The 23,826-nt window shown below is 38.7% G+C and overlaps 1 protein-coding gene and 1 long non-coding RNA gene across 8 annotated transcripts in view; one reads left to right on the plus strand and one right to left on the minus strand.

Annotated features, from left to right (window-relative positions):
- Nucleotides 1-23,113, minus strand: part of LOC118418872 (stromal interaction molecule 1-like) — a 29,804-nt gene extending 6,691 nt beyond the window's left edge. For 3 of the 7 annotated variants that reach the window (XM_035824988.1, XM_035824987.1, XM_035824990.1), the window contains exons 1-11: nucleotides 22,770-23,111; nucleotides 16,949-17,070; nucleotides 9,220-9,340; nucleotides 8,300-8,411; nucleotides 7,371-7,397; nucleotides 6,487-6,602; nucleotides 5,569-5,743; nucleotides 5,068-5,245; nucleotides 3,082-3,246; nucleotides 1,172-1,272; nucleotides 794-924 (exon numbers count right to left, since the gene is read on the minus strand). In XM_035824988.1, the coding sequence (XP_035680881.1) occupies nucleotides 794-924; nucleotides 1,172-1,272; nucleotides 3,082-3,246; nucleotides 5,068-5,245; nucleotides 5,569-5,743; nucleotides 6,487-6,602; nucleotides 7,371-7,397; nucleotides 8,300-8,411; nucleotides 9,220-9,340; nucleotides 16,949-17,070; nucleotides 22,770-22,857 (1,336 nt within the window). In that variant the 5' untranslated portion in view covers nucleotides 22,858-23,111. Of the gene's footprint in view, nucleotides 1-393; nucleotides 454-793; nucleotides 925-1,171; nucleotides 1,273-3,081; nucleotides 3,247-5,067; nucleotides 5,246-5,568; nucleotides 5,744-6,486; nucleotides 6,603-7,370; nucleotides 7,398-8,299; nucleotides 8,412-9,219; nucleotides 9,341-16,948; nucleotides 17,071-22,769 lie in introns of all 7 variants that reach the window. The other 4 variants (XM_035824989.1, XM_035824984.1, XM_035824985.1 and 1 more) reach the window with 4 other exon arrangements.
- Nucleotides 23,114-23,196: 83 nt separating this feature from the next.
- LOC118418875 lies at nucleotides 23,197-23,751 on the plus strand. The gene is made up of 2 exons (XR_004831545.1): nucleotides 23,197-23,348; nucleotides 23,702-23,751. It is a non-coding gene; the product is annotated as an uncharacterized LOC118418875 (long non-coding RNA).
- The last annotated feature ends 75 nt before the right edge of the window (nucleotides 23,752-23,826 follow it).

The following is a 23,826-nucleotide window of genomic DNA, read 5'->3' on the forward strand; positions in this document are numbered from 1 at the left end:
GAACACAACAACATGTAGGGCTCAAAATCCCTTTTTTGTCTTACCTACAACAGTTGCCACAAACTCCAGAAACATTTTCTGCTGAAGGTACCAAAGACAATACAATTTCTATAATTTTTTCCAATGAATAAAGCCTTTAAAAGTAAAATCTTCTTGTATGGCATTGTAACAGCTACTGTAACAGGTAAGTTTTGCATGCTGCTTCAAAACTGAACTCTTGTTCATAATTATACCAAATGTGAGGGTTTTTTTCTACCTCGCAAAATTGCAAGTTGTTCACATTTCAATCGGAGAATATTCTTGCAAATTGCTCGTTGTAGGTGGCTTATTTTGAGCCCTCATACAAGAAATCAGACAAAAGCAAAACACATTCTCAAAGAGAGACATTCATACCACCATAATCATCTGGAGATTCCGGTACAAAAACTGACATTCCTGTACGAACATAGTTTCCTATAAATGCAACAAAAAACAGCATTATTTTGGTGACAAACTGCTGAATATAAAAAAAAAAGACATTCCAACTTGGATTGGAGAGTAGGCTTGGCTTAGTTAGATGGGTGTCAGTAGCCTTCATCATGAACATAAGCATTTTCTATGGTTAGTACACGCATAGTCTGTGTAACACAAACTCCGCTGTCTGTGGCTGTAACTGGCCCCTCCCTGCAGGTGGCCGGCGGATTTTGCGCAGGCTGCTATAAGCGAGATTTAATCAGGCTAGCACGCACACAAAAATAAGCAAGGCACATTGCTGTGTTGAAGATGCACGGAAAGAAATCAATCCTCATGCTACCTTCTGTGAGGACCTGTGACAGCGCCGTCAGCCCAGGGTTGGTGATGATGTTGAAGCCACATAACTTCTCGATCTTCCTCCATCTCACCAACCGCTCCTTCAGGTCAGAGGTCACTTCCTGCAGGGCTGACCTAATTTTTTTGGTGTGCAAAAAGTATGTTGTAAGGTGTATTGTTTTGGAAATCTCATATATTAGAAAAATTCTACAAAATGTACCAAATCTATGAAGTAGACCAACAATGTCACAGATCAACTACAAAATTTGCAGTCTGAAATAGTACCAAGCTGGGTGGGGGCTGCTAGATTTCGTTTTTATGAACATACTTGGATTGTTCCAGCAAACACAATGTTGAGAATAGACAGAAATGTCTGACATACCTGGCTTTTGCTATTCTCTTGTCCACCTCATCTAGTGAGCTGGTGTGTGCTATCTTCAGGGCACCCATCACAGTGATTCTCTTTTTCCTGATCTTCTCACACTACATGGAAGAAAACAACATATTGAAACACATCACCAAACTGAACGTATTAAAGCCACAATGGAAGGGACAATGACAGTGAACCAACTACATGTACTGTTGTGAACCAACTACTACAGGGGCTTAATTTTGTGGTAGGAAGTGTTTGTGAGTTCTGGCTAGCACTAAAGCCACATACAGATGAACATCTTTGGAAAAGTACATGCAGCACTTTGTGGTAGAAGTGTTCACTTCACAGTAAAGCAGTCACTGCAAGAACCGCAACATTGAACCACTGCAAACATTTCTGGATTTTCAGTATGTTACACAAGATGGCACTATGTATCCAATTTTCATCTCTCAGTATAAGGGCTACTGTACTGATAAAGATCAACAACAAAAATGTTTAGCTCCTTAAATTTGCAAATACATTTCCCAACCAAACTTCAAAAAGACCACCTATATTTTATCTTGACACAATTCATAGAGGTGTACAATCTATGTGGAAGTGCCTCCTAGCCTCTGCATGCCTGAACTGCATGTGCTTGTCAAACACAATGTACGTAACTGGGATGCAGAAGAGGATCAATGGAGAACTGTCTGAGAGGATAAGTGAAGGATTGGGGATTTAAGTATCACTTGAAACTCCCTGGTTATAAGAGGATGACCTATTCAAAGATTTGAGGACCACTAAGTTTCCTCGCTTTACATAAATTTTAGGGCATGATATACTATCTGCAAATGCAGGTACAGTCAAACCTGTCTATAGCGGCCACTCAAGGGACCGGACGAATGTGGCCACTATAGACAGGTGGCCTCTGTATAGAGGTGGCAACTTGTAGATAAAATACCCAAGGGACAGACAAAAAGTGGCCACTATGGACAGGTGGCCCCTCTGTAGAGGTGGCCCCTAATACAGGTTTGACTGTACTGTAAGTGCAGGTAAGATTGGAGCTGTGCAGGTATTCTGATGTGGCAGTAATACACACCAATCCTGTTCTGGGTATATAGTACTACATGTTTGTAGATTTTTGTTTGCTGATTACTGATAATTACCAAATAAAGAATAGACAGTTGGTTTCTGTATCTGTATCTATATAGCCGGTATAACACAAGCTTTGAAGGCACGTGGTACACCTGTGGCTGGTTATATTACACTGATTGGCCTCTTACACCTAACTTTGGTCACATATCTGCAAGTGTTCTTTAAATCTGTCCAGCAAAGTTGCCCTGTGCGATCCATAGTTCATAGAAACTACTTTTTAAGTTCAAGGTGAAGTTGAACTTTACATGTAACTTAACATGAAGGTGAGCTTTACATGTAATATTGGTTCACGCTTATCCGCGGAGCAACATATATCCATAGTATTTAACATTAAAAATGGGGTAATTAGGATTACTAGTATCAAGTCAACGGACGGTGGTTTCCAACTGCAGTATTTTGAATACTGTAAATGCATCTAAGTTTGCGGGGATTTAATTTCGCGGTAGCGGGAAAAAGGACTTTTCGCGGTAGTTTAAAGTTCGCGGTAGCACCATGCAATGTGCACTGTAGTCCCTTTCTGCCATGTAAAAATGTTCTCGGTGGTTTTAAGTTCGCGGTGAAGTGGCCACCGTGAAAACCGCGAATATTAAACCATCGCAAAAAGTTTCTTCATTTACAGTTTATTGCTGTTTTAAACCACAGTCCGCCAACTTGAAATTCATTAAAAAAAACTGTTTATAAATACAACGGATAAAGATCTCCCCTCAGATAAAGGTGAACTCGCGTTATACCTAAGAGTTCAGGTATGCAGTAGAAAACTGCCCTAATAGTGATAGATGACTGACCGATTCCTTAGCCTCTGCAAACTGTGTCTCCGCCGCCAGCCTCTTGTTGCTGTAGTTTTTCAGCTCCAGCTCGTAGGTGAGCTGTAGCCACTGTTGGAGTGAGGTGGGGGGATGCCAGCTCCTCCTCTCAAGCTCCTTCTCAGCCTTACGTAGGGCTTGTCGAACCTACATCAACATTAAGCATTTAGTACACAGGTATCAGCATACATAATGTAGTACAAGCAAAAAGGACAAAGAGGTATAGGGGAACTAGTGATAAACAGCCTTTTCAACTGTACCCAATGGTTCCTTCCATAGGGCTTGTCTAACCTACATCTGTACACAGGTGTCAGCATATATGTAGTACAATAAAAAAGGACAAAGAGGTGTAACATGCATTGGCATAATACCGGTCATAAGCCTTATACCGGTCGATTAAAAATAGTGGAACTTAAAGAGATCTACACATGCAACAATAGTTATTTCTGAGGTATGCACACTTCAGACATCTAGGTGTCCAATACATAATTTACAAAGCATCGATAACAACGCATTCGAAGACAACAAGGCCAAAAGTTTTCAGGTCATTTTCGGGGCAGGCGAGCTCGTCGTGGGACAAACACACTGTCACGTTCATCGCCAGATTTGTAGATCATAATTACATGTGCTCACGGCACAATACGAGCATGATTCAACAGCAATCTTGAATTTCTTTTGGTGACCTACAACTCGTGTAAAAGTGTGAGGAACCGTTGCATTATCGCCCGGATCTACGGCTGAATGGGTCAAATTGAACGTACGCCGCCATTTTCCCCCCATTTTTAATGCTACGGCCAGCAGTAAAGTTTTACGTCATAGCGGTTGTGACGGACCAAAATTAAATGAAAATTCTTGTCAGTATACGCCCATTTTCTCATGACTTTTTGTATGCTCATGCAGATTTTTGTTTTGTGCAACTACTAACAGGAAAGAAAGGGACAACAGAGGATGTATAAAGGTACATAGCGGCAGTTAATTGTGCCGTGTTTCGTTCGGCCGGTATAGTGCACCCCCTTCCAACCACGCGCCCGTTCTCCGTGCAATTCCGCGGTGTGTTCCAATTACGATATTATGTTTTTAGCAGGACCAGAGAGACAAAATAATTTACACAGAAGAAGTGGCAAAGGTAAGCTGTAACAGCAACATGTAACTGGAGAAAATGATGCATTGATCATTTGCCAAATTAGCATTGCTTGAGAAATTGCAGTAAACCGACCGGTATTATGCCAATGGATGTTAAGGCAAACTAGTGAAAAGCAGCCTTTTCCAATGTTCCAATGCATTAAAGAATGCTTTTTGGCCTTTTTGATTCTTACTAATCTTAGTATTGTTAAAAGATTAAATAAGGTGACATTGTAAAGTTTGATAGGGATTTAATTTCATGGTGATATCTTTCAGAAACTGGAATGCTATTGTTAAGTTTAAGACATTGACTGCAAAGCCATATGCACAGTCTTACGTGTATCTGACAGTACACAATACACATGTGCATGATACATGTTACATAACATCCTGCTGTTGATGGAAAACCACATCAGGGCTCGAAATTCATTTTTGGGATTAGGTGCACTGGTGCACCCAGCTTAACAAATTGGGTGCACCAAAAGATTTTTGGGTGCACCACTTGAATTTAAGTAGAGTGTTAAGAAAACCTAATAACAAAACTTAGTTACAAGCTATCAAATTCTTATAATATAAGTAACATGACAGACATTTTTATTATCTTTCTAACACTTAGCTGTCAAGAATATGATGTATACTAGCATACTTCATATCATTCCATACATAAACCTAAGAAAATATTTGGGTGCACCCTGTGCACCCACTGAAAAAAATTGGATGCACAGTTCCAATTTTGGGTGTATGTCGAGCCCTGCACATTGATTTAAAAAAATTCACCAAGGCACAGCAAAAATGTACATAAACAAGTCTAAACTGTGTAGCAAACACTTAGTGCGTTTTCCTTACTTGGTACAGCTCTTCCTCTGCTATTCTGAGCCTGTTGATTTCTGTCTCTGTGTTCTCCCGCACCATCTTGAGTCTCTCGGCCTCTTGTTTGGCATTGGTCATTTCTTCCCTCATTTTGGCCTCCAGGTTCATTTTCTCTTCCACCACAGTCTGCTGCTCCTCCTCTGCCTGCTGTAACCTGTGATATTACAAACAAACAAACAAACAAACCTGTGATGTGGAAAGTTATAAAAGTGATACAAGAACCTGCTTTTTCACGTCTAAACGGTGTATGTATTTCCTGTAGTATAGAGCTTTAATCTGACAAAATTTATACTAGAGATCTTTCATGAAGGGAACTTAAATGTCTCAATCTTTCTTTTGCTAGGGGACCTTCTGTTTTTACGATTGTACATGTACATGATCCCTGATTGTTATCTCTACTGTCTTTGTTGTTGCGGATATGGATGTACACAAAATGATGCACTGCTAACTCTATATACACATGAAATAGATGCCCACCTAGCCTGCATCTCCCCTAGAGTCTCCTCAGCCTTCTGCAGACTCTCCATCTCCCTCATCATCTTCTTGATGTGCCCCTGGGAGAAACGATGCTGCACGAAGGCGAACCAGCAGCCCCCTATCGCAATCACCAGGGATAGCACCAGAGCTGTGTCCTTGATGTAACTGTGGCCTTCTGCAAACACACCAAAGATAGCTGATCAGAAACTGACAAGTTTATTTCAAGGTCCATTACAAAATTTATATCAAAATTATATCTGTCATCTACCAGCTTTAATCTTTTCTATCAAAGAGCAGTCACTAAATGATAACTTTTCAGTAGATTAACTACTTTTAAGACTAGACAATGGAAAGTTCAGTAGCAGCTATAACAGCTTTGCATAAGTTTACATGCATGAAAAATCTTAATTAAGAAGTTCTTTAGTGGGGAGTGGGATGATGAAGATTGAAAGAAAAGTAACAGTGCTACACTCCATTACAGCTTCCTATGGCACACTGTATCAATCTTTTGGTAGGTTTAATTGCCAATTCAAACTGATATTTGGTTGTCTGATTTTTTCCCCTCATTACAGCTAGACAAGAGACATTAATTTGAGATACAGTATCAAGTCAACGGACGTTTCAAATTGCAAGATATTCAATATACGGTTTGAAACCACCGTCACCTTGCTATCCCCAAATACCTTGTTTTTTTCTATAAACAACGGATATAGGTTACCCCACGGATAAAGGTAAACTAGCATTAAATCAACAGTAATTTGGGCAAAAGATTTCCCACATGGAACTATTGAAATGGGCTAGACCTCTGAATGGTGTTTTTCGTGTCTGAATGGTGTTCGGGTCTCTGAATGGTACTTCGTTTTTTTGGGTCTATTAAACAGTGTTAATAGTTTGCTGGCATGATGAGTGAGAGATTACGTTTTGCTGGTCCAAAGAGGACGACGTCCATGGCTTTGAGAGCGATCTTCTGTCGATGCACAGGGTTGGTGATTCCCAGGATCGTCGTCAGGAAGTGGGGATTGTTGACGGCCAATCTGCGAGGAAGGGTAATCAAGAATAGAGATGACATTTAAACCAACATGACTGATGTTAGAATGGCGGCCGGACATACAAAATGGTACGTGATTTGTAACTGTATTAGCCACTGCTGGCACAAGACAATGTACTTTGGGGTAGAGGACTCTCTAGGGAGGGTAACTAGTGTTAACATCACCATACCAACTTCCACATACATGTACACTGTAACTATAACGCACAATGTTGATGCACAGTTAAACACACAGTAGGGAAACAAAATGTCTGTTTGATTTTTTAATGTGTATATTCAATGCCACTATCAATTGAGATGAATCTCAAACTGCCCAAACTACATGTACACGACATTGTACAACAAAATAGATCTGCATGGACAGCAATCAGGGTCTATGTACACGTACATTGCCAAAACATCATAGATATCAACTAGAAGTAACGTGTAGGCGGATACAAATTTCATGATATATATTTCCTATAGTAAGCTTTAATCTGACAAAATTATAGACATCTTTCATAAAGGGAACTAAAATGTCTTAATCTTTCTTTTGCTAGGGGAAATTTTATATTTAAGATTGTACTTGATCCCTGATTGTTATCTCTACTCTCTTTGATGTTGAGCATATGGATGTACAATAAATGATGCACTGCAAGTAAAAAGAGCAATCTATGCTCTAGATGCTGTTAGGCCAAACCACATCTGCTTGGTTATCAGACAGACACAAGGCATCACACTCTTTCTACACCATGGCCAAACATTGGTGGGATACCTCATTGGAACCAGGTCCAAGGCCAGTCATCAGGTAGTATAGGAAGAGTGAAGAAAATTAGTTCAAGCTTGGTAACTTTTGGGGTTTCATATGCCTTTCCCAAGCTTGGCCTGTACATGTAGTAGCTGACACATATTGGAACACAGAAAAACGCTGGTGGGAGACTGAGAACGCATTCAACAGTTTAGACAACATATGGCATGAAGATTTCAAGGTCACAAATAGCAAAAGGTTGACAAAGAACAACAAAAAGGGAAAATAATTGCAAACAGCAAAGCAAAGTGACAGAAGACAGAAAGAAAAATAGACAAACGAAAAGACAAAAGCAAAATCAGCCTTCAACCTAGTAGACATTTCTAGGGAGAAGACAGAATATAGATTGAAAATTTACAAACTGCATATGGTACTATAAAGAGCATAATTCAAGCCTTTTCACATACATGTACTTACAATGACACAAAATTTGCGCTTATATAAATGTACAGAGTAATTTCAAACATTATTAGCCACAATAAAACCACAGTATGATTAACGTTCATTGACAAAACATATATGTAACATGAAAATATAACAATATGATATTACACCTCTCATATGCAAACATCATTCTGCTTTAGACATTCAATTAAAGCAAATATTCAGAAGGCTCTGAATTCAGTGACCATTTAGAAGACACACAAAGTGCAGCATGTAACAGTACAGGAAATTTATAATTATTTAAATATCTTAATCATCCTGTTGGCCCCTCCTACAAATGCTTTTTGGAACAGCCACACCACCATAATTGGTTAGGACTGTTTCAAAGGATCTGAAACAAAATTACAATACAATTTGCATTTTTTGTCCTCGCCCTATTTTTATTGTTTGCTGTAATGTTACTTTATAGTCTTTTGTGATGATTTATTTATCTGAAACTATTACCAAATCACCTTGGAAGGGCCGAGCCATCCACAGCATTTGTCTCAAACGTAGCAGCATACTGGGGCAGCTCCACAGCGTTCACCAACCATGCCACAGTGTGTTCCACTGTCCAGTTGTAGACTGGGAGAAAAACAACGCAAGAACATCATCATACAGCCATGAATGCCGATGACCCCATTACACACTGTTTACGAGGCCATGACATCCTGTTTCACTCACTGACAGGTTTGTTACCAATTACTGCTAGATATGTTTCCATCTCAAATGTCTTCTATCAAATTTGATCCAACTGTTACAGTCCCATATCATGTACAGCGATGTATAACACATTTGCTGAAGACAAGGTTTGTTGATTAGTGGCCACAGGGTGACAGGCCATTACAGCCAGCCACCCCAGACAGAATGGGGTTATGTTGAGAAAGGAGGGCTGAAATTCCTGTCCTATAAATGGGGTCTGATTCACTAGGTGACCATGTCAAAAAAGATGGCCGTCGTTTTGAGTCTAGATCCAGTCTATTCTACATTGTAATGAGTAGAAATGAAACGGCACTAGCCAAACAATGGCTTACTGTGCTTTAATTTCAAATGGCCTTGAAAAATTACTTCCAAGTAAATTGAATACTGCAGGTTGTAGAGTCAGTTAGGCTTAGCCATGGAATAAATGCATTTAAGTTCGTGGTGGTTTCAAGTTCACGGTAGCACCATGCACTTACTGCTATGGAAAAATGTTTGCAGTGGTTTTATTAAAGTTTGCGGTGAATTGGAAACGCAAAAACTGGGAACATAAAACCACCGCGAAAATTTCTGCATTTACAGTATAATGCATACACATGTACTTTGATAATCAGATTTAAAAAATGATTGATCTTGGAAAGGTAATTTTAAAAATAAATATAAGTTAAAAACATAAGATGGTGTCTAACAATACCTTCGGAGTGTTTCCAGGCCGTCCACAGGTCATCCACACTGATGAACTTGTCCTCCCCGCTGCGATGGAATGTGCTCTGCCGCTCCGACCCATCCTGGTAGTGAAGCTCGTCGCGTAAGAACTGGAAAGGGCGAATGGAAAGATGCGTTATATCTTATTGCTATTAATTACTGAGCAGGCCTTGTAATACGCATATGTGTGCATGTGAGTACATGTTAGTTGGAGTTGTGAAGGTTTTGAGTTTCTAATGTGTACCTGCACCTATAACCTGCACCAATGTACATGTACATGACTTGTGACTGTACTAGGTTTGTACATGTTTGCATTATACCTCCGACATTGTATGAAACAACTGTTAAGGTATCTAAACAGTTTTCAGTGTGGTTCATACTTCCTAAAACATGAATGGTACAGGTAAAGCTAGTCTGGTACAGGTGACCTTAAACATTACCTATATCATAAGTTAATCATGCTGAATAACATGTTGTAATAGAGCAATACAAAATACAAATTTTGTAAACCCTGTCAATACACTGGGACTAGTGGGAGTTAATGTTGAGAGAATTGTCACAAGTGTGATGTAATTGTAAAGGCTTGTACATTCTGTTCCATAACTGGTTTCCCAATGCACTGTTGAAATTTACTGCTGGCACCAAAAAGGAACCAAGGTGCATACCTAGCAATTAACCCGGTTCACCCCTCTTATTTTACAGTGGGAGAATTTATTCCAAACATGGACATGTACCAAGTCCTCATTAGGACCCAGGGTCAGACATGAATATTTAAGACTTAGAGTGCAAGATGGGGGAAGCGAGTGTTACAGTGAACAAATATAATATGGATGCCACAATACCGCCACATGAGATAACATGCATGAGGTATCCACACTTCAGATATTTATAATTAGGTGTTTGAGACAATCTTGAGAAGGCCTCTATATAGTATAACAATGTTTTTTTTGACGTGGCGGTATTATGGCACTTGGTGGAATCATGAGACTGTTCATGTTACTCCTTTTCTGTCAAATACAATTTCATTCTGTACTATGATTCAGTATAAAAGAATGGAGTTTAAAAAATACAAGCACATTTTCCTGATCATTTTACATTCAAGAATGTATGAAATATTTTTGTAGACTTTTCTTAAATTGCACTATTTATGATAACAATAGGAGCACAATGTGTCTCAGGAACTGGACCCTTTTTTAATAATTAACATTTTCAAATATCCAGACCAAAAATGTCATGATTATTTCAATATTTGTTGAGTAAAGTTACATATACATTCAAAACATAAAAATAAAGGACAGTGTATTGCTAAAATAATTCTATCAATTCTATGTAACACCAAGTTTTGATAGATTACAAAAGGAAAACAGTGTGACTACTACACAGAATGTCAACATTTAGGTGGCTTAAATTACATGGCTCAATGTAAATGTCACCATGTTATTAAAATCCTTACTCAAACAAGGTACAGTGTTACTGTCTCGTATGGTAAAAAAGTACCAATTAATGACACTGACAACAGCAACAGCAAGTAAGCTTATTCTTGCATGCGGTATGACAGGAAAAGAAAAAAGTTCAACAAGACATGTTTATGAGTCAAGGATGAAACCAAGGGGGCTTCTCATGTCAAGAAGTTCAAGACTTTGCCCTGTATTTAACCTAGATAACAGTCTAGGTTTGATGTCAGACATCTCGGTAACACAAGCTGTTGGACTGACACATACCAAACAACTATTTCAGGTATGAGGCCAGACAACATGACCCATGGTCTTCTGTACATAAAAACATCCAAAACCATTTCGATACATCTTGGGATGGCGACTCTGTAACATTTCAGTAGACAGATCTGTACTCCTATATTCATATCTAATTATTGCATGTACTTCTCAAACAACAACATGTTGATTTTAGACCGTTTTGAATCTTGTTTTTGAACCTTAAGCTTGTAGCAACATTCTATTTTGCCATGTCGTGACTGCTTCCGTCATGCAAACGTCTAATTATAGTCTGAGACATTCATCCAGCACCGGTTGCACATATCATTCTATTAACGGCTCTGACGACAAAGCTCACAAACCTGGCCCAGCCACACAGGCTGAAGTACTGCTAGCAAGTACGTACCAAAATCGTACACATCTCTGCCAGTAGAAGACACAATATGAGTACAAAAAGCTCATGTGGCATGGAGGATTTGGGGCGCCGGCAGACGTTTCGCGGTGGTGGCGTGGCCCATAATATGTCTGCGACACACGTAAATGCCAATATAACATGCACGGCAGGCTGATGACTAATCAAAGTTTAAAGGATTGGGAGCGTGCTTTCAACTGTTGGCACAGCTCTTCACAGACATTTGCCTGCCTTGATGTGAACCTGGTGCATCATGATAGGGTCAAAGTGTAACTTAGTGCTTTGATCGTGACATCTGCAAATGGCTACAACAGACAGGAAATTGTTACAGTAAAAAACCTTTTACATTTGTACTAGGGACATGTGAATAAATACAACATACAATTAACATCGACATTTTGACAAACAACTCATGAATATTCATGACATACTTGTATCACATTTCTGTCCTTCATGCAAAATACAAAAAAATGTACATTCTAAATGAATGAAAAATAAATTTATCAAATTACTTTCCTACTGAAAAGATCTGTGCATGACAATGCTGTAATTTTTTGTGAAGCATCAAGCATTTCAAAACATGGGTTGCCACATCATTTTGTCCTTGACTCTGCATACGTAATGTATATGGAAACAATGTTTTCATGTCTACATTACATACATGTATGTATTTACAATACAATAGGGAGGTCCAAAGTATACACAACAATGTACGTATGTCATAAATCATATAAAGGTTATCCCGGCACCATTACTTTACAATCCTACAACATCAGCAAAGCATGTATGATAATATTACCCTTGCGGCAAGTTGTCAAATGGCAAAACTTATTATTGATAAACAGTATTGTGCGTCATATTGGGCACCACATCCCTCAATACCAGGATAACGCCATCAGAAATCAACACACAACAGGCAACAAATCCTTGACCAAGAAATGCTTCAAATTCAATGATAAGTTTAACTAGTTGTATATAACGAAATTGCAAACATCTATGTACTAAGAAGATGATTGACAAGCTGATGAGGCAATTTGCAAGAGGACTGATTTTTAGAAGAAGAAAGTACTTTTTTTTTGTACAGCCACTGAAGTCAGAGATTGGATACCGGTAACTCCATTCTTCAAGCAGTATGTTTTAGTTCTAACTCACCAGACCATGTAGCAACAGAGACATTTCCTCCGTAGAACTCTCACATATTGTGTTACTGTGTTCAAAGTACATGTGAGTAAAATAGAGACATTTATCAAGATAAATATCACAATTTCCTAACTGCTAATATTTGCTACCAGGCCTCTAAAAGCATTTGCATAAAATTACTCTGCTCAAAGGCAGGACTGGCGAAACAATTATCCTGGACCATTTCCTTGAGTCATAGTAATATTTTGTTTGGAACAGAGTCAAGCATTTTATTTTACCAATAAAAAAATCAAACAAAAATTTATTAGCTTTCAGAAGAGTAGAACCATTTCCTGCTTGGTTGATAAAATATTTTGTTTGGAACAGAGTCTAAACAAACACAGTCTAATAAGTGGTCAAATAAACGTTTATTAGCGCCTGGGGTTAGAATCAACCATGGGGGCTCCCTTGAGAGCTCTAATGGACCAACAGAACAGTCCATAAAACAGGTGATACATTGTATTTCCTAGGTTTTAGAGTGTGTTTGTGTAACACACATGGTGTTACTGTGATATAGGCCAGTTCTAATATCAGGCTGGGGCTCGAAATTCATTTTTGGAAGTAGGTACACACTGGGGCACCCACTAGCCTCCTCTACTGACTTGTCTGCGGGCATTGGCTTAAGTTTTGGGAGGGGAGGGGCTTTCCTTTTCAGGGCGGTGATGGGGAGGTCGACTAGCGATTTTAACCGGGAATATGCCAAGAAAGGATTATAATATGTCAGGAAATGAAAAATGCCAGGAATCTTGTAGATTCCCAACAGCAAGGCTACAAGCTTTCCACCCAAATGGGTAATTTTGAAATCTTAAAGAAGTATATCTATCTACAAAAAGGTTTTTTGGTTGTCGACACAAATTGTAAGTTAATTGTTAGACTGGCTACACTAGCAGCAAAACTCTTTACAAAACTTAAAAGATGCAGACATACCCCCTGAAATTGAGTGACTTTATCAAATAAGATGTTATGACCAAGATTACAATGTCCATCTTCATTAATCTCTTTTAAAATCAGGATTTATCTACAACGAGCCTACCGCTGCCTGTGAACCACCTGTATTGTATTGTTACAATTTCAAGATTCAAAGAAAAACATGAAATACATCTGTACACAATATGACAGGCATACAATGTAACTGATGACCCATTGTAAAATCCCCATGGCACCATCACTGCTGGCGAAAGTTATCTTTCCTCCAGCAATATTGTACAGTACAAGCCACTTATCCTATAGCCTGCTCTACTCCAAACAGGATAGGAGTCCCAGGATGAAACTAAATTGCAGGAAGTAACTCTGCTGCATTACCTTTCATCTGAGAGCACTTTGTAGTGGAGTGGATGTCAGACTGGAGTATACCAAATTTGGTGATGCTGCACTTTATCAAGTTTCATCCTTTGATTTCATTTGAGATAACTTATTAGTTATAGTGGTCAACAACATAAGCCTTGCTTCTTTATGGTTGTAATAAAATGACAGATATGGCAACTTGATTTTGGACAGCTTTTGAAGATTTTTCTTTTGATTTTTTATTGTATCAGTATATTGTTACATACTACCAAGGAATTAAATAAAAGATATTTTCAACAAGATAACTCTTGCTTCTTTATTTAAGGTTGTAATAGAAATGACAGATATGACAAGTGAGCCTTGATTTTAGACAGCTTTTGAAGATGTCTTCTTTTGATTTTTGTTGTATCTGTATAACGTTACATACTGTTAAGGAATCATATAAAAATATATTCTGTTTTAGTCTACATATCTGACGCTGAAAGTATTGTACCTATTTGAGAATTTCCAACTCGGCAGGGGTCCAAGTATGTCATATGCCACTGAACTGGTGAAAACAATAACCCATGACATTATATTTAAAATATGTCATGCTCCACTTTGAAAATCCAGTCAATTCCAAGTTTTTTAAGTGTTGCAACTGACTGTGACACAGTGACAAGATGCAAAAGTATAAGAATTACCCATCAAGAATACATAGTGAGAAAACAACAATTTTCCTTTTATAGGTCCCTAAGAATGGCCCATTTCAATTTTATATTTCCAAAAGCTCCATACCGTCGAAGGGGGGAAAGCCCCCCTTCCACACCATCCCCCTCTCGGTCACTTCGCGCCCTCGAGCTTGGTCGCTTCGCTCCCTCGCCTGTACCACTACGCTCAAATTTCATCCTAGCTAGAACCCTGCTGTCTTTTGATTTCACATAACAATGACTATCAATTCATTCCCCACCAACTTTGATACTACATAATATTTACCTCCCATTCCTAGATGGGTATGTTGCTTCTCTCATGTCTGTTTGTAAGTAATACTGTACACGCTATGCAACATTTGACGATTTATAGTTGTACCAACTATTTCATGCTTGGTAGCAATTCTAGACTCAGCAATGACATGTACAGCACTGATGAAACAAAGACATCAAAGTTTTCAAACTCAAACTCATCAAACATGCAATACCCTCAATAATACACAGTAGCTACTTTTTGTGATCTTATATGTCTTAAAATGCACAATGTACGAAATCCCTCTGTAGTAATTGCTGGCTAATTGTTTTGCTAGCAAAGAAAAGAGCAGCCCGAGTACCATCCTCCGTAGTGACCGCTGGCTCAATACTTTTGCTTCCGTGGTTAGCAAGCAAAAGTATTGAGCCGCTGATCACTATGGAGGATGGTACTCTGGCTAGGAAAAGAGGCAACCAGCTGCTACTACGAATGATGCATTTCTCTTCCTTCATCATTTTATATTTAGTACAGGAAGTGAGATAAAAGCCATAGGAAGTAGGAAATGTTTAGTACATGCATATACTGTAAATGCATTTAAGTTCGCGGGGATTTAATTTCGCGGTAGCGGGAAAATGGACTTTTCGCGGTGGTTTTAATTTCGCGGTAGCACCATGCACTGTAGTCTCTTACTGTTATGGAAAAATGTTCGCAGTGGTTTTAAAATTTGCGGTGAAGCGGCCGCCGCGAAAACCGAGAACATTAATCCACCGCGAATATTTCTGCATTTACAGTAGTATATCCTGTGACTAGTTTAAGTGGTTGTTACAGCAATTCCCTGATCCATGCGTTGAGCAGCCAAATTTACAACATTTTGAAAGAATATAATACTGAGTATATTACTATAACTATAAGGCATAGGCTAGAGGATACAAAACAAACGTAAGATCAGTGTTGATAAACGATACTGAAACCTGTGTGATAAAAAATTGGAAGGCACATAATCATGTGACGAAGACAAGAACCAAACGTGACAACTGAGGGAAAAACAGCAAAACTGCTAGACTTTTGCTCCTAAAAATTCTACATTTTGTAACAGCTGTTTTCATTCAACTTTTGTGTGCTACCGTATACAATGTACATTTTACATGCACATTAAACAAAACCTGGGCATTTTGAGACGATACTAGCATTTATCAAATGTGTAAATAACTGGCAAAGAGAGCATTACTGTCAGCTAAGAAGGATCTTAACACTAGAATCACAAAGGCATACAGTTATCTAAATACTGGAATCATAGAGGCATGCAAAACTACATGACGCCAACCCATGTGTCAATGTCAAGTACACTGTAACAATAACATAACCATGAAAATGGGACGCATACATTTACATTAACCAATTTCAGCTATCAAGGGTTGCATGGAGCATAAACACTTTTTAAGGGCCACATTCCAGAGAACCAGAGATGGGGTAGCAGGGGTTATATAATAACCTACATTAGAGGACAGAAAGGAATGCCACAATAAAATTACACAGCCAATTATGTTCAAAAATAATCTAGAATAAAATTGAGTATCATAAAAGGGGCCTGGCTACATATAGGTTTTTGAGGAGTATGAAAATTAGGAATTAAAAGGATGATATGAGCTCACTATTACTCAATATTTCATAATAGCATACTTTGCACTGTAACAAACTAGTCCAAAGTTCAAGCTGCACATGTACAGCAGGTATTTGAAAGTTGAAGGTTTTTGAGACATACAAAACATGTCTGGAACTGTACATACATAGAAGTGTTGCATATTACAGGTTATATGTAGGTTAGAGGCCTTCATCTTTGACATATTTGCATATCAATGCAAGATGATCAAGCGAGATGATACTGTAAATGCAGAAATGTTCGCAGTTTTCGCGGTGGTCGCTTCACCGTGAACTTCCAGCCTCTGCGAACATTTTTCCATTACAGTATGTGACTACAGTCTATGGCAGTACGGTGAACTAAAACCACAGCGAACACTCCATTTTCCCGCTACCGCGAAAGTAAATCCCCTCAAACTTTAAAATTAAATGCATGTAAAACTATGCACTTCTAACCATGAACCACCTTGTACAACATGCACACTGACTACCTGTTATTAGTGTTAATGTTATGTGACAAGCTTATGTCATATATATATGCCACAACTCACCTCATCGCTTTCCGACAGGTCTACGTTCCCGTTGTGGTCATCATCCAGCATCCTGTGCAGGGTGTGGAGCGCCTCCAGACCTAACCGGTCCTTCTCCTGACGACATTCGTCTGTACATTGTTCTGAGGAGACAGAAAAAAACTCAGTCATCACTCATCAGAGAGTAAGGACTAACATCGCAACCACATCTTTGAATGTGTGAATGTATTTGGTCTGTCTGTTTGTATTCTATTATAGTAATCTGTCCTGCAGTACAATGTGAACCAGTCAGAATTGCCCTGATGAAGGTGACTGATGGTCACCAAAAGGTTGGTGAGAATAAAGCTGTAGTTGTGTAGAAAGTGTCTCTTGAATTCTTATTCAGTGACGTATTCACCTGATGAACTATTCACGGATGTATTTTTGCAGGAACAAATTTCATATGCTAGTCAAGTTCACCATAGAGTGGACACATGCAATGTTCAAATGAAAACCTTATTGGCATGATCAATGGACTACAATTAAACAAGACGTTTGAGAAACTCTAAATATTTCACAGAGGCATGAGGTCATTGAACTCTCAAATGCAGGTGGTTTCAGAATCTGAGAAAGGTCAGTAGGCTAAAGATTACATTACATTACTTTAATTAAAATGTAATTTTACTTTCAAAGAAGAAAACTGAGGCTGGAAAAATTGCCGACAACTGTACTGGCATTTGGGACTGTAAATCAATCTGTGTTTATAGTCAATTTGGCTTTGTCACTTTCAACCTTTTGTATGTATACTCTCATCTTTTGTAGTTCACCCATCTTTTGTTTCCCAACCCTACAAAAGGAGGTCAAAAAGACATTGTTGATCTCAATGATACGACATCAGGGCTCGAAATTCATTTTTGGGATTAGGTGCACTGGTGCACCCAGCTTACAAATTTGGGTGCACCAAAAAAATTTTGGGTGCACCACTTAGGCCACACCAATTTAATTTCTTGGTTCACGGATTTTTTCATAAAAAATATGGAGCAAAAGGGCGAAATAAGAATAAAAATAAAATTGCAAAATGGTTGGGGTAAAGGTGACCGCTTATCCAAAACATAAGAAAAAAAAGTTTTCAGCTTGAAAAAAGTACAAAAACACTATTATTGTACAGTAACAGCACCTGTACCCACACTTTAAGGAGCTTATAATATAAAGGCCAATTTGCTACACCAGAAAGTTTTGTTTATGGTTTCATTAATGGTGAAAATTTGCTGAGTGGTAAGTTTTATTTTTATTTTTTTTTTCCAAAAAATAGGAGCGAGCGAATCCGTGAACCAAGAAATTAAATCGGTGTGGCCTTAGATTTAACTAATAACCTAATAATAAAACTTAATTACAAGCTCTAAAATTCTTAAACAAGTACCATGACAGACATTTTTATTATCTTTCTAACACTTAGATGTCAAGGATATGATGAATACTAGTATACTTTGATACTAGACATACATAGACGTAAAAAAATATTTGGGTGCACCCTGTGCACCCACAGAAAATAATTGGGTGCACAGCTCCAATTTTGGGTGCACCTGGGTGCACATGCACCCAGTATTTCGAGCCCTGGACATGTAGCTCTGTTATTCCATGACTCATTCTGTTCACAATGTCTTTACAATCTAACAACGTAAATATCAAAACAAAGGAGAACCCGGCTATCCAATTACCAGGTCAGAGATTATGCAAATAACCCTTTGTTCTGTTGGTTGAAACTCACTCAATGATCACCCAGTTTATCGACTGTTGTTGAAATGTGATAAAAACTTCTGAACCATCATCATTGAATTAGAACATGGCCACTACCCCTCAGCCAATGGGTGCCCTTCAATTACTGTGATTATATCCACATAGTGCAGGAAAAGTGTTGCACTATCCAAAAAGTGTGGTACTAATCACTACTACTATGTAAAAAAAAATGCATAAAATAGTACCACACTTTTTGGATAGTACCACACTTTTTGGATAATCCAACACTTCTTCTGCACCACTGGTTGGCTCAGGTGTGAAAGGAACCCCCTTGTGGGTGGGGCAACCCAACCCCTATTTTCACATAATCAAGCCACGCCCATCATCTATCTATTACTTAGTCACTCACAGTGCTTGAAACATGCATGAGCTAAGTAAGAATGATTCAAACCCTACGTATACCTCCATGAAAATGCTCAGACATCTATGTAATTTCATACAATGTATGAACATCTGTGCAGGGTTGAACAAGTTTTCTAAAATCCACTTGTCCTATCGGGCAAGCACATAAAAAATGTACTTGCCCGAACCAATTTTTCACTTGCCCAAAATTCAAATGTCACTGTTACTAGTATATGCATTTTCACTTCCAGCAATGGAATTATCTGTAGACAATTGCTTCATGTCATGACTGTAAAAATTAACAAGTATATCAAAATTGCACTAAAATCAATGGAAAAATCTTACTTGCCCGATCGGACAAGTGGGGTAGGACATGCACTTGCCCGAACAGCACTTTCACTTGCCCTGGACAATAGGGCTAGTGGACTTGTTCATCCCTGTCTGTGTTAATTTTAAATGTAAAAAGCTTTTGAAAATAATCATTTTCAATTACATATACTTATTTTTTTACTTACAGTTCAGAGGCTTAATGATCACTATGGCCAGATTTGTATGTCCATGATTCTTAGATATTTATAACTGCATCTGACTAGGTGCATATTCACACCCTGACATTATGTACATGTAAACCGAGGTACAGATTTTACATATACCCTTGGATTAAGAATCTATCATTTCATTGTATGCCTTATGCTCTTAACAGCGATTCTAATATCTAAGAGCCAATAAATTCAATTGATTTTGCCTGAGACTCAAGGTAACATGCATACTAAATACCATTTCCGGATACCCTTCCTTGTCAAGCATTTAGCAATTTGCAATCTCTGCTGCCAAATGGATGAAATCTTTACGGTACTGCACTCTGAATCTGATAACCCATCCTCCATTTCCTGCAGCGTGACAGCTAATTCTTTCCAATTTCTGCCAAACAAGCTTCCATCAGCGAGCTCGGCGTCTAATTTGGAATGGATGACCTTTAGTAGCATCCGCATTGCCAAACACAAATGCGTCCCTCCGTTTTCGCTCTCGGTAATACTAATACAAATTCATGCCATGGCAAATCCGAAAGCTGGAATGACTTTGGCAGTCTGCCATTTGGTTATGCAATAAAACAAAGTTACCATCTTTAGTGTATATCTAGAAGCGTACACTCTTTGCCAGTTAAATGTTAATTTGACTTTAAAGTACAGCTTAAGGCAAGGTAACAGCTGTCATAGTTTCTTTTTGTAGTAGGATTTCCACGGAGGCTATGAATGATAGAACAATCTATCCCAAGGGTATGTGACCATACTAGGAGGACTATCTGGAGCTGGAGACAGTTGAATTTTGTTTGACATATGATCTATGACTATGCTGCTTAATAACTTGCAATATCATTGTAGTTTAAGCAATTATAAATATATAAAAAATGTAGACATGAGTAAAATTTATACACAATGTATTAGCATTAGCCTCCAATGTTTGCATTAGCCTCCAACATCTCTATATCTTACTGTCCCTTGATTTCAAATGCCTTTGCTTCAGTACAGTAGTTTTACTGGTGCTACTGTACTGTTCAATCACAGCTTGGTGAAATCTACCAGAGTAAAATGAAATTGAAGCAAGCATACCTACAAGCTATTATGTTTGAATGTGACACTGACAGTTTTCTTTTCCATATGGTGTTACCATGACCCTATCTACCAACTACAAAACCCTGGGCTCTGGTATCTTTCCTGTAAAGGGTTAGCTGGTAGCCAGGGAGGGCTATTCCTTATCTGAACCCCAAAGTCTCTTGTGCATTATCTGAAAAATTTGCCTTCCTTGTTAATTTGCAGTCCTTATCATCAATGGGTGGTGGTCGTTCATCATTGCAGAAACTTGGGTAATTTGAACATCCTTTAACTGTGAGATGTTGGCAAATGGCCACTGAAGAAAGTGAACATATAATGGAAAACTTATCTCAGTTTCTACAGTAGGGGATTACTTTCAAGGCAAGATGCTTTTTAGGTTTTCAAGGGTGCATGAACACAAAAGATACTGTCAACATAGAGAGAGCAAACAATCAATCAACCAACCATCTGCCTATGTATGGCCGGCTGTAGACAACTCTCTGTAGACATCTCTTCAGGGTAGAAGCAGATACAGTGTATTGAGGATAGTTCACCTTTATCCGTGGGGTAACCTATATCCATCATTTTTAAAAACAGGGTCTTTAGGGTACAAACAGGGTCTTTAGGGATATGAAGTTGATGGACGATACTTTTTAAACTGCAATATTCTTGATATTCTTTTATACACACATGTATTAAGAATATTGCCTTTGAAATAAATGTCCGTAGACTTTATGTCCCTAAATTCCTGTTTTTAACAACAATCTATATTGCCAAATAATTAACCCGTGGACAAAGATAAACTAGCGTTAGATTGGCCAGACTTTCCTTCCAACAATCAGTAGTTTATAAGTAATTCTTTCAAAACTCAATCTGAAAATACCGCCTTAAGCAGAATATTTTGCATATAATGATTGCTTACTATTGTCATTGAATATTCACATTTCTATAGACTATACAGTCTGTGTGTGACAAAATCAAAACATTGTGTTATTACAATAGTGATTTATATCTGTCAAAGACTGTTTTTAGTTTTTCTTATCTGTTGGGAACATCCTTTCAACAGGATGGTTGTCAAATGTGATGATATCATAGAGAACCATGTACTTGATGACAGATAAGTATAGGTCAATTAGATATCATATGTATGACAGTAATCATGTAACAAGATTCAAACAGTCTCTAGGGATTTCTTTACCCCTTCTCACACATGAAGCCAACAAGTCACATTGCTATGTGATTTAATTACATATCTGGTGTATGTGAGTTCATTTCTTTTCAAGGTCATCACAGAGTCATTGGGACGATTTTCTATGATTAATTCATTTGGGCGCTATGAAAGCATAGCTGAAATACTGCCAGGGAAGGAGATCCTTCAGCAGTTGTGTATCATTTTGTAACAACAAGTGCTGATGATTTATAGTGGTTTATAAAACTTTTATCGGTGACCACCCCCTCCTGCTCATAAATTACATGTTTCGTTTTAATTTGTGAAATTAGCAGGCTTGTGGATGACATGGTATCATGTTACACCAATGACCCACATGTCCACAATATATTTCAACGCCTGTCCAGTTCAAAATGTCCCATGCCCTTTCCTTGCTGACCCCCGCACATTGTATTTATGGATCCAACAAAACCCTTTGACCACTACTGTTTTTACAACGATGCGACAAATCTTGGGTAAGATTCGGTAAACATACTTTGGCACTCAATCTGCTTATACTTTTTCAAATGACACGAGGAAAGTGTGGTTCGTTTTACGTTTTGAAAGTTTAGAGGGAAATCTTACTGGTATCTGGAAGAAATGTTGCGATTTGTAGTCAAGGCTGCGTGCTAGACCGCTGAAGGGAGGTGTCGGTAACATAACAAAGCATCTGCAACGTGGATCCCATGAAGAATATAAAATCTATTCAAGAACGACGCGCTATAAAAGGCTTTCACAAAATCGAATGGCGTCGACCTTCGCCGCTAAATGTAACGTTACAGACAGTTAGGAAATGGCGTACGCTATTGGGATGACATTTCTGTATAACTGATGGGCACGATCTTGTCATTTGACAGCACAGAGATGATTTCATGATCAGATCCTGGCAAATACAAAACATAAAGTCATAAAGCCTTCAGTTTACCTTCTTCGTCGAGGCTGACGTCCCGGCTGTGTACACAAGAGACCGCCAACAGAACGATCATCGCGATCGCCACCAAAACTGGCCTCATGTCTCCGCGGTGCTTGGGGGGTTCAGGAAAAAAACTCTGCTTCCGGAATTTGGCACTGTCGGGCAGCGGTTCTCTGACGCAGTTCAGTCCGCCATCGTCATGTTTGAAATACCAACGATCCCGGATAGAGCGACTCCACCACTAGGAGAACCCCTCTTCTCACATGAGTCACTTCCTCCTTTTCAAAAGGCTGGTGCGTCCTACAATCTCCTCCCTCCAAAAACGACAGTTTTCAAACCCAAACATGCTCGTTTATCCAAACATTCACCGTTCAATATGTTTTTATGACACAACAATTAAGCAGCCGTGTGAAATCTGCCATATGATATCATAGACTAAAAATAGATGTTATATATAAAGGAATTGTTTACTGATCTATAAAAGAACAGTAGAGTAAATGCAACAGCCAAATGTGGCCATGTTGAGCAATCTGATTGGTCAGAAATTTAGTCACGTGGTTAAATAGTCAAACATGGCGGCCACCAGACCCGGTAAGTCCGGAATTTCTTGACAGAATTTTGCTGTGAAAGATGCAATAATTGCCGTCAATTCTGAATTTCATATTTTTTTGCTGCTTCTGAACTGGAAGAATGCTTGCGCCGAAGTTGGACAATATATTTTGCCCGATGATATAGGTGAATTCTGAATTCCGATAGTTGACAGTCGCTGCTTATTATGGTTTTTTACATACGTGGCAAAACCGGGGGGAGGGGGGCACTTCCGGGTTAGAATATCAAAATGTCAAAAACTGGTATTAAAAATTAAATAAATTGGCAATAGTTTCGGGTAAATTTTTGAACATATCCTCGATTTCACATTTTAATTGTTCCTTTGATATTGACAGGAAACCCAGACCGAGGGTGGAATGACCCGCCCATGTTTATGTACGATGCTCAAAACAAAGCACAGGACTCACCGAGGAGGGCACTCCCAACTAGACGTGTGGCATTCCCACAAGTGCACCACCCC

This window comes from Branchiostoma floridae, chromosome 7 (assembly GCF_000003815.2).
Source record: "Branchiostoma floridae strain S238N-H82 chromosome 7, Bfl_VNyyK, whole genome shotgun sequence".
Classification (NCBI taxonomy): domain Eukaryota; kingdom Metazoa; phylum Chordata; class Leptocardii; order Amphioxiformes; family Branchiostomatidae; genus Branchiostoma; species Branchiostoma floridae.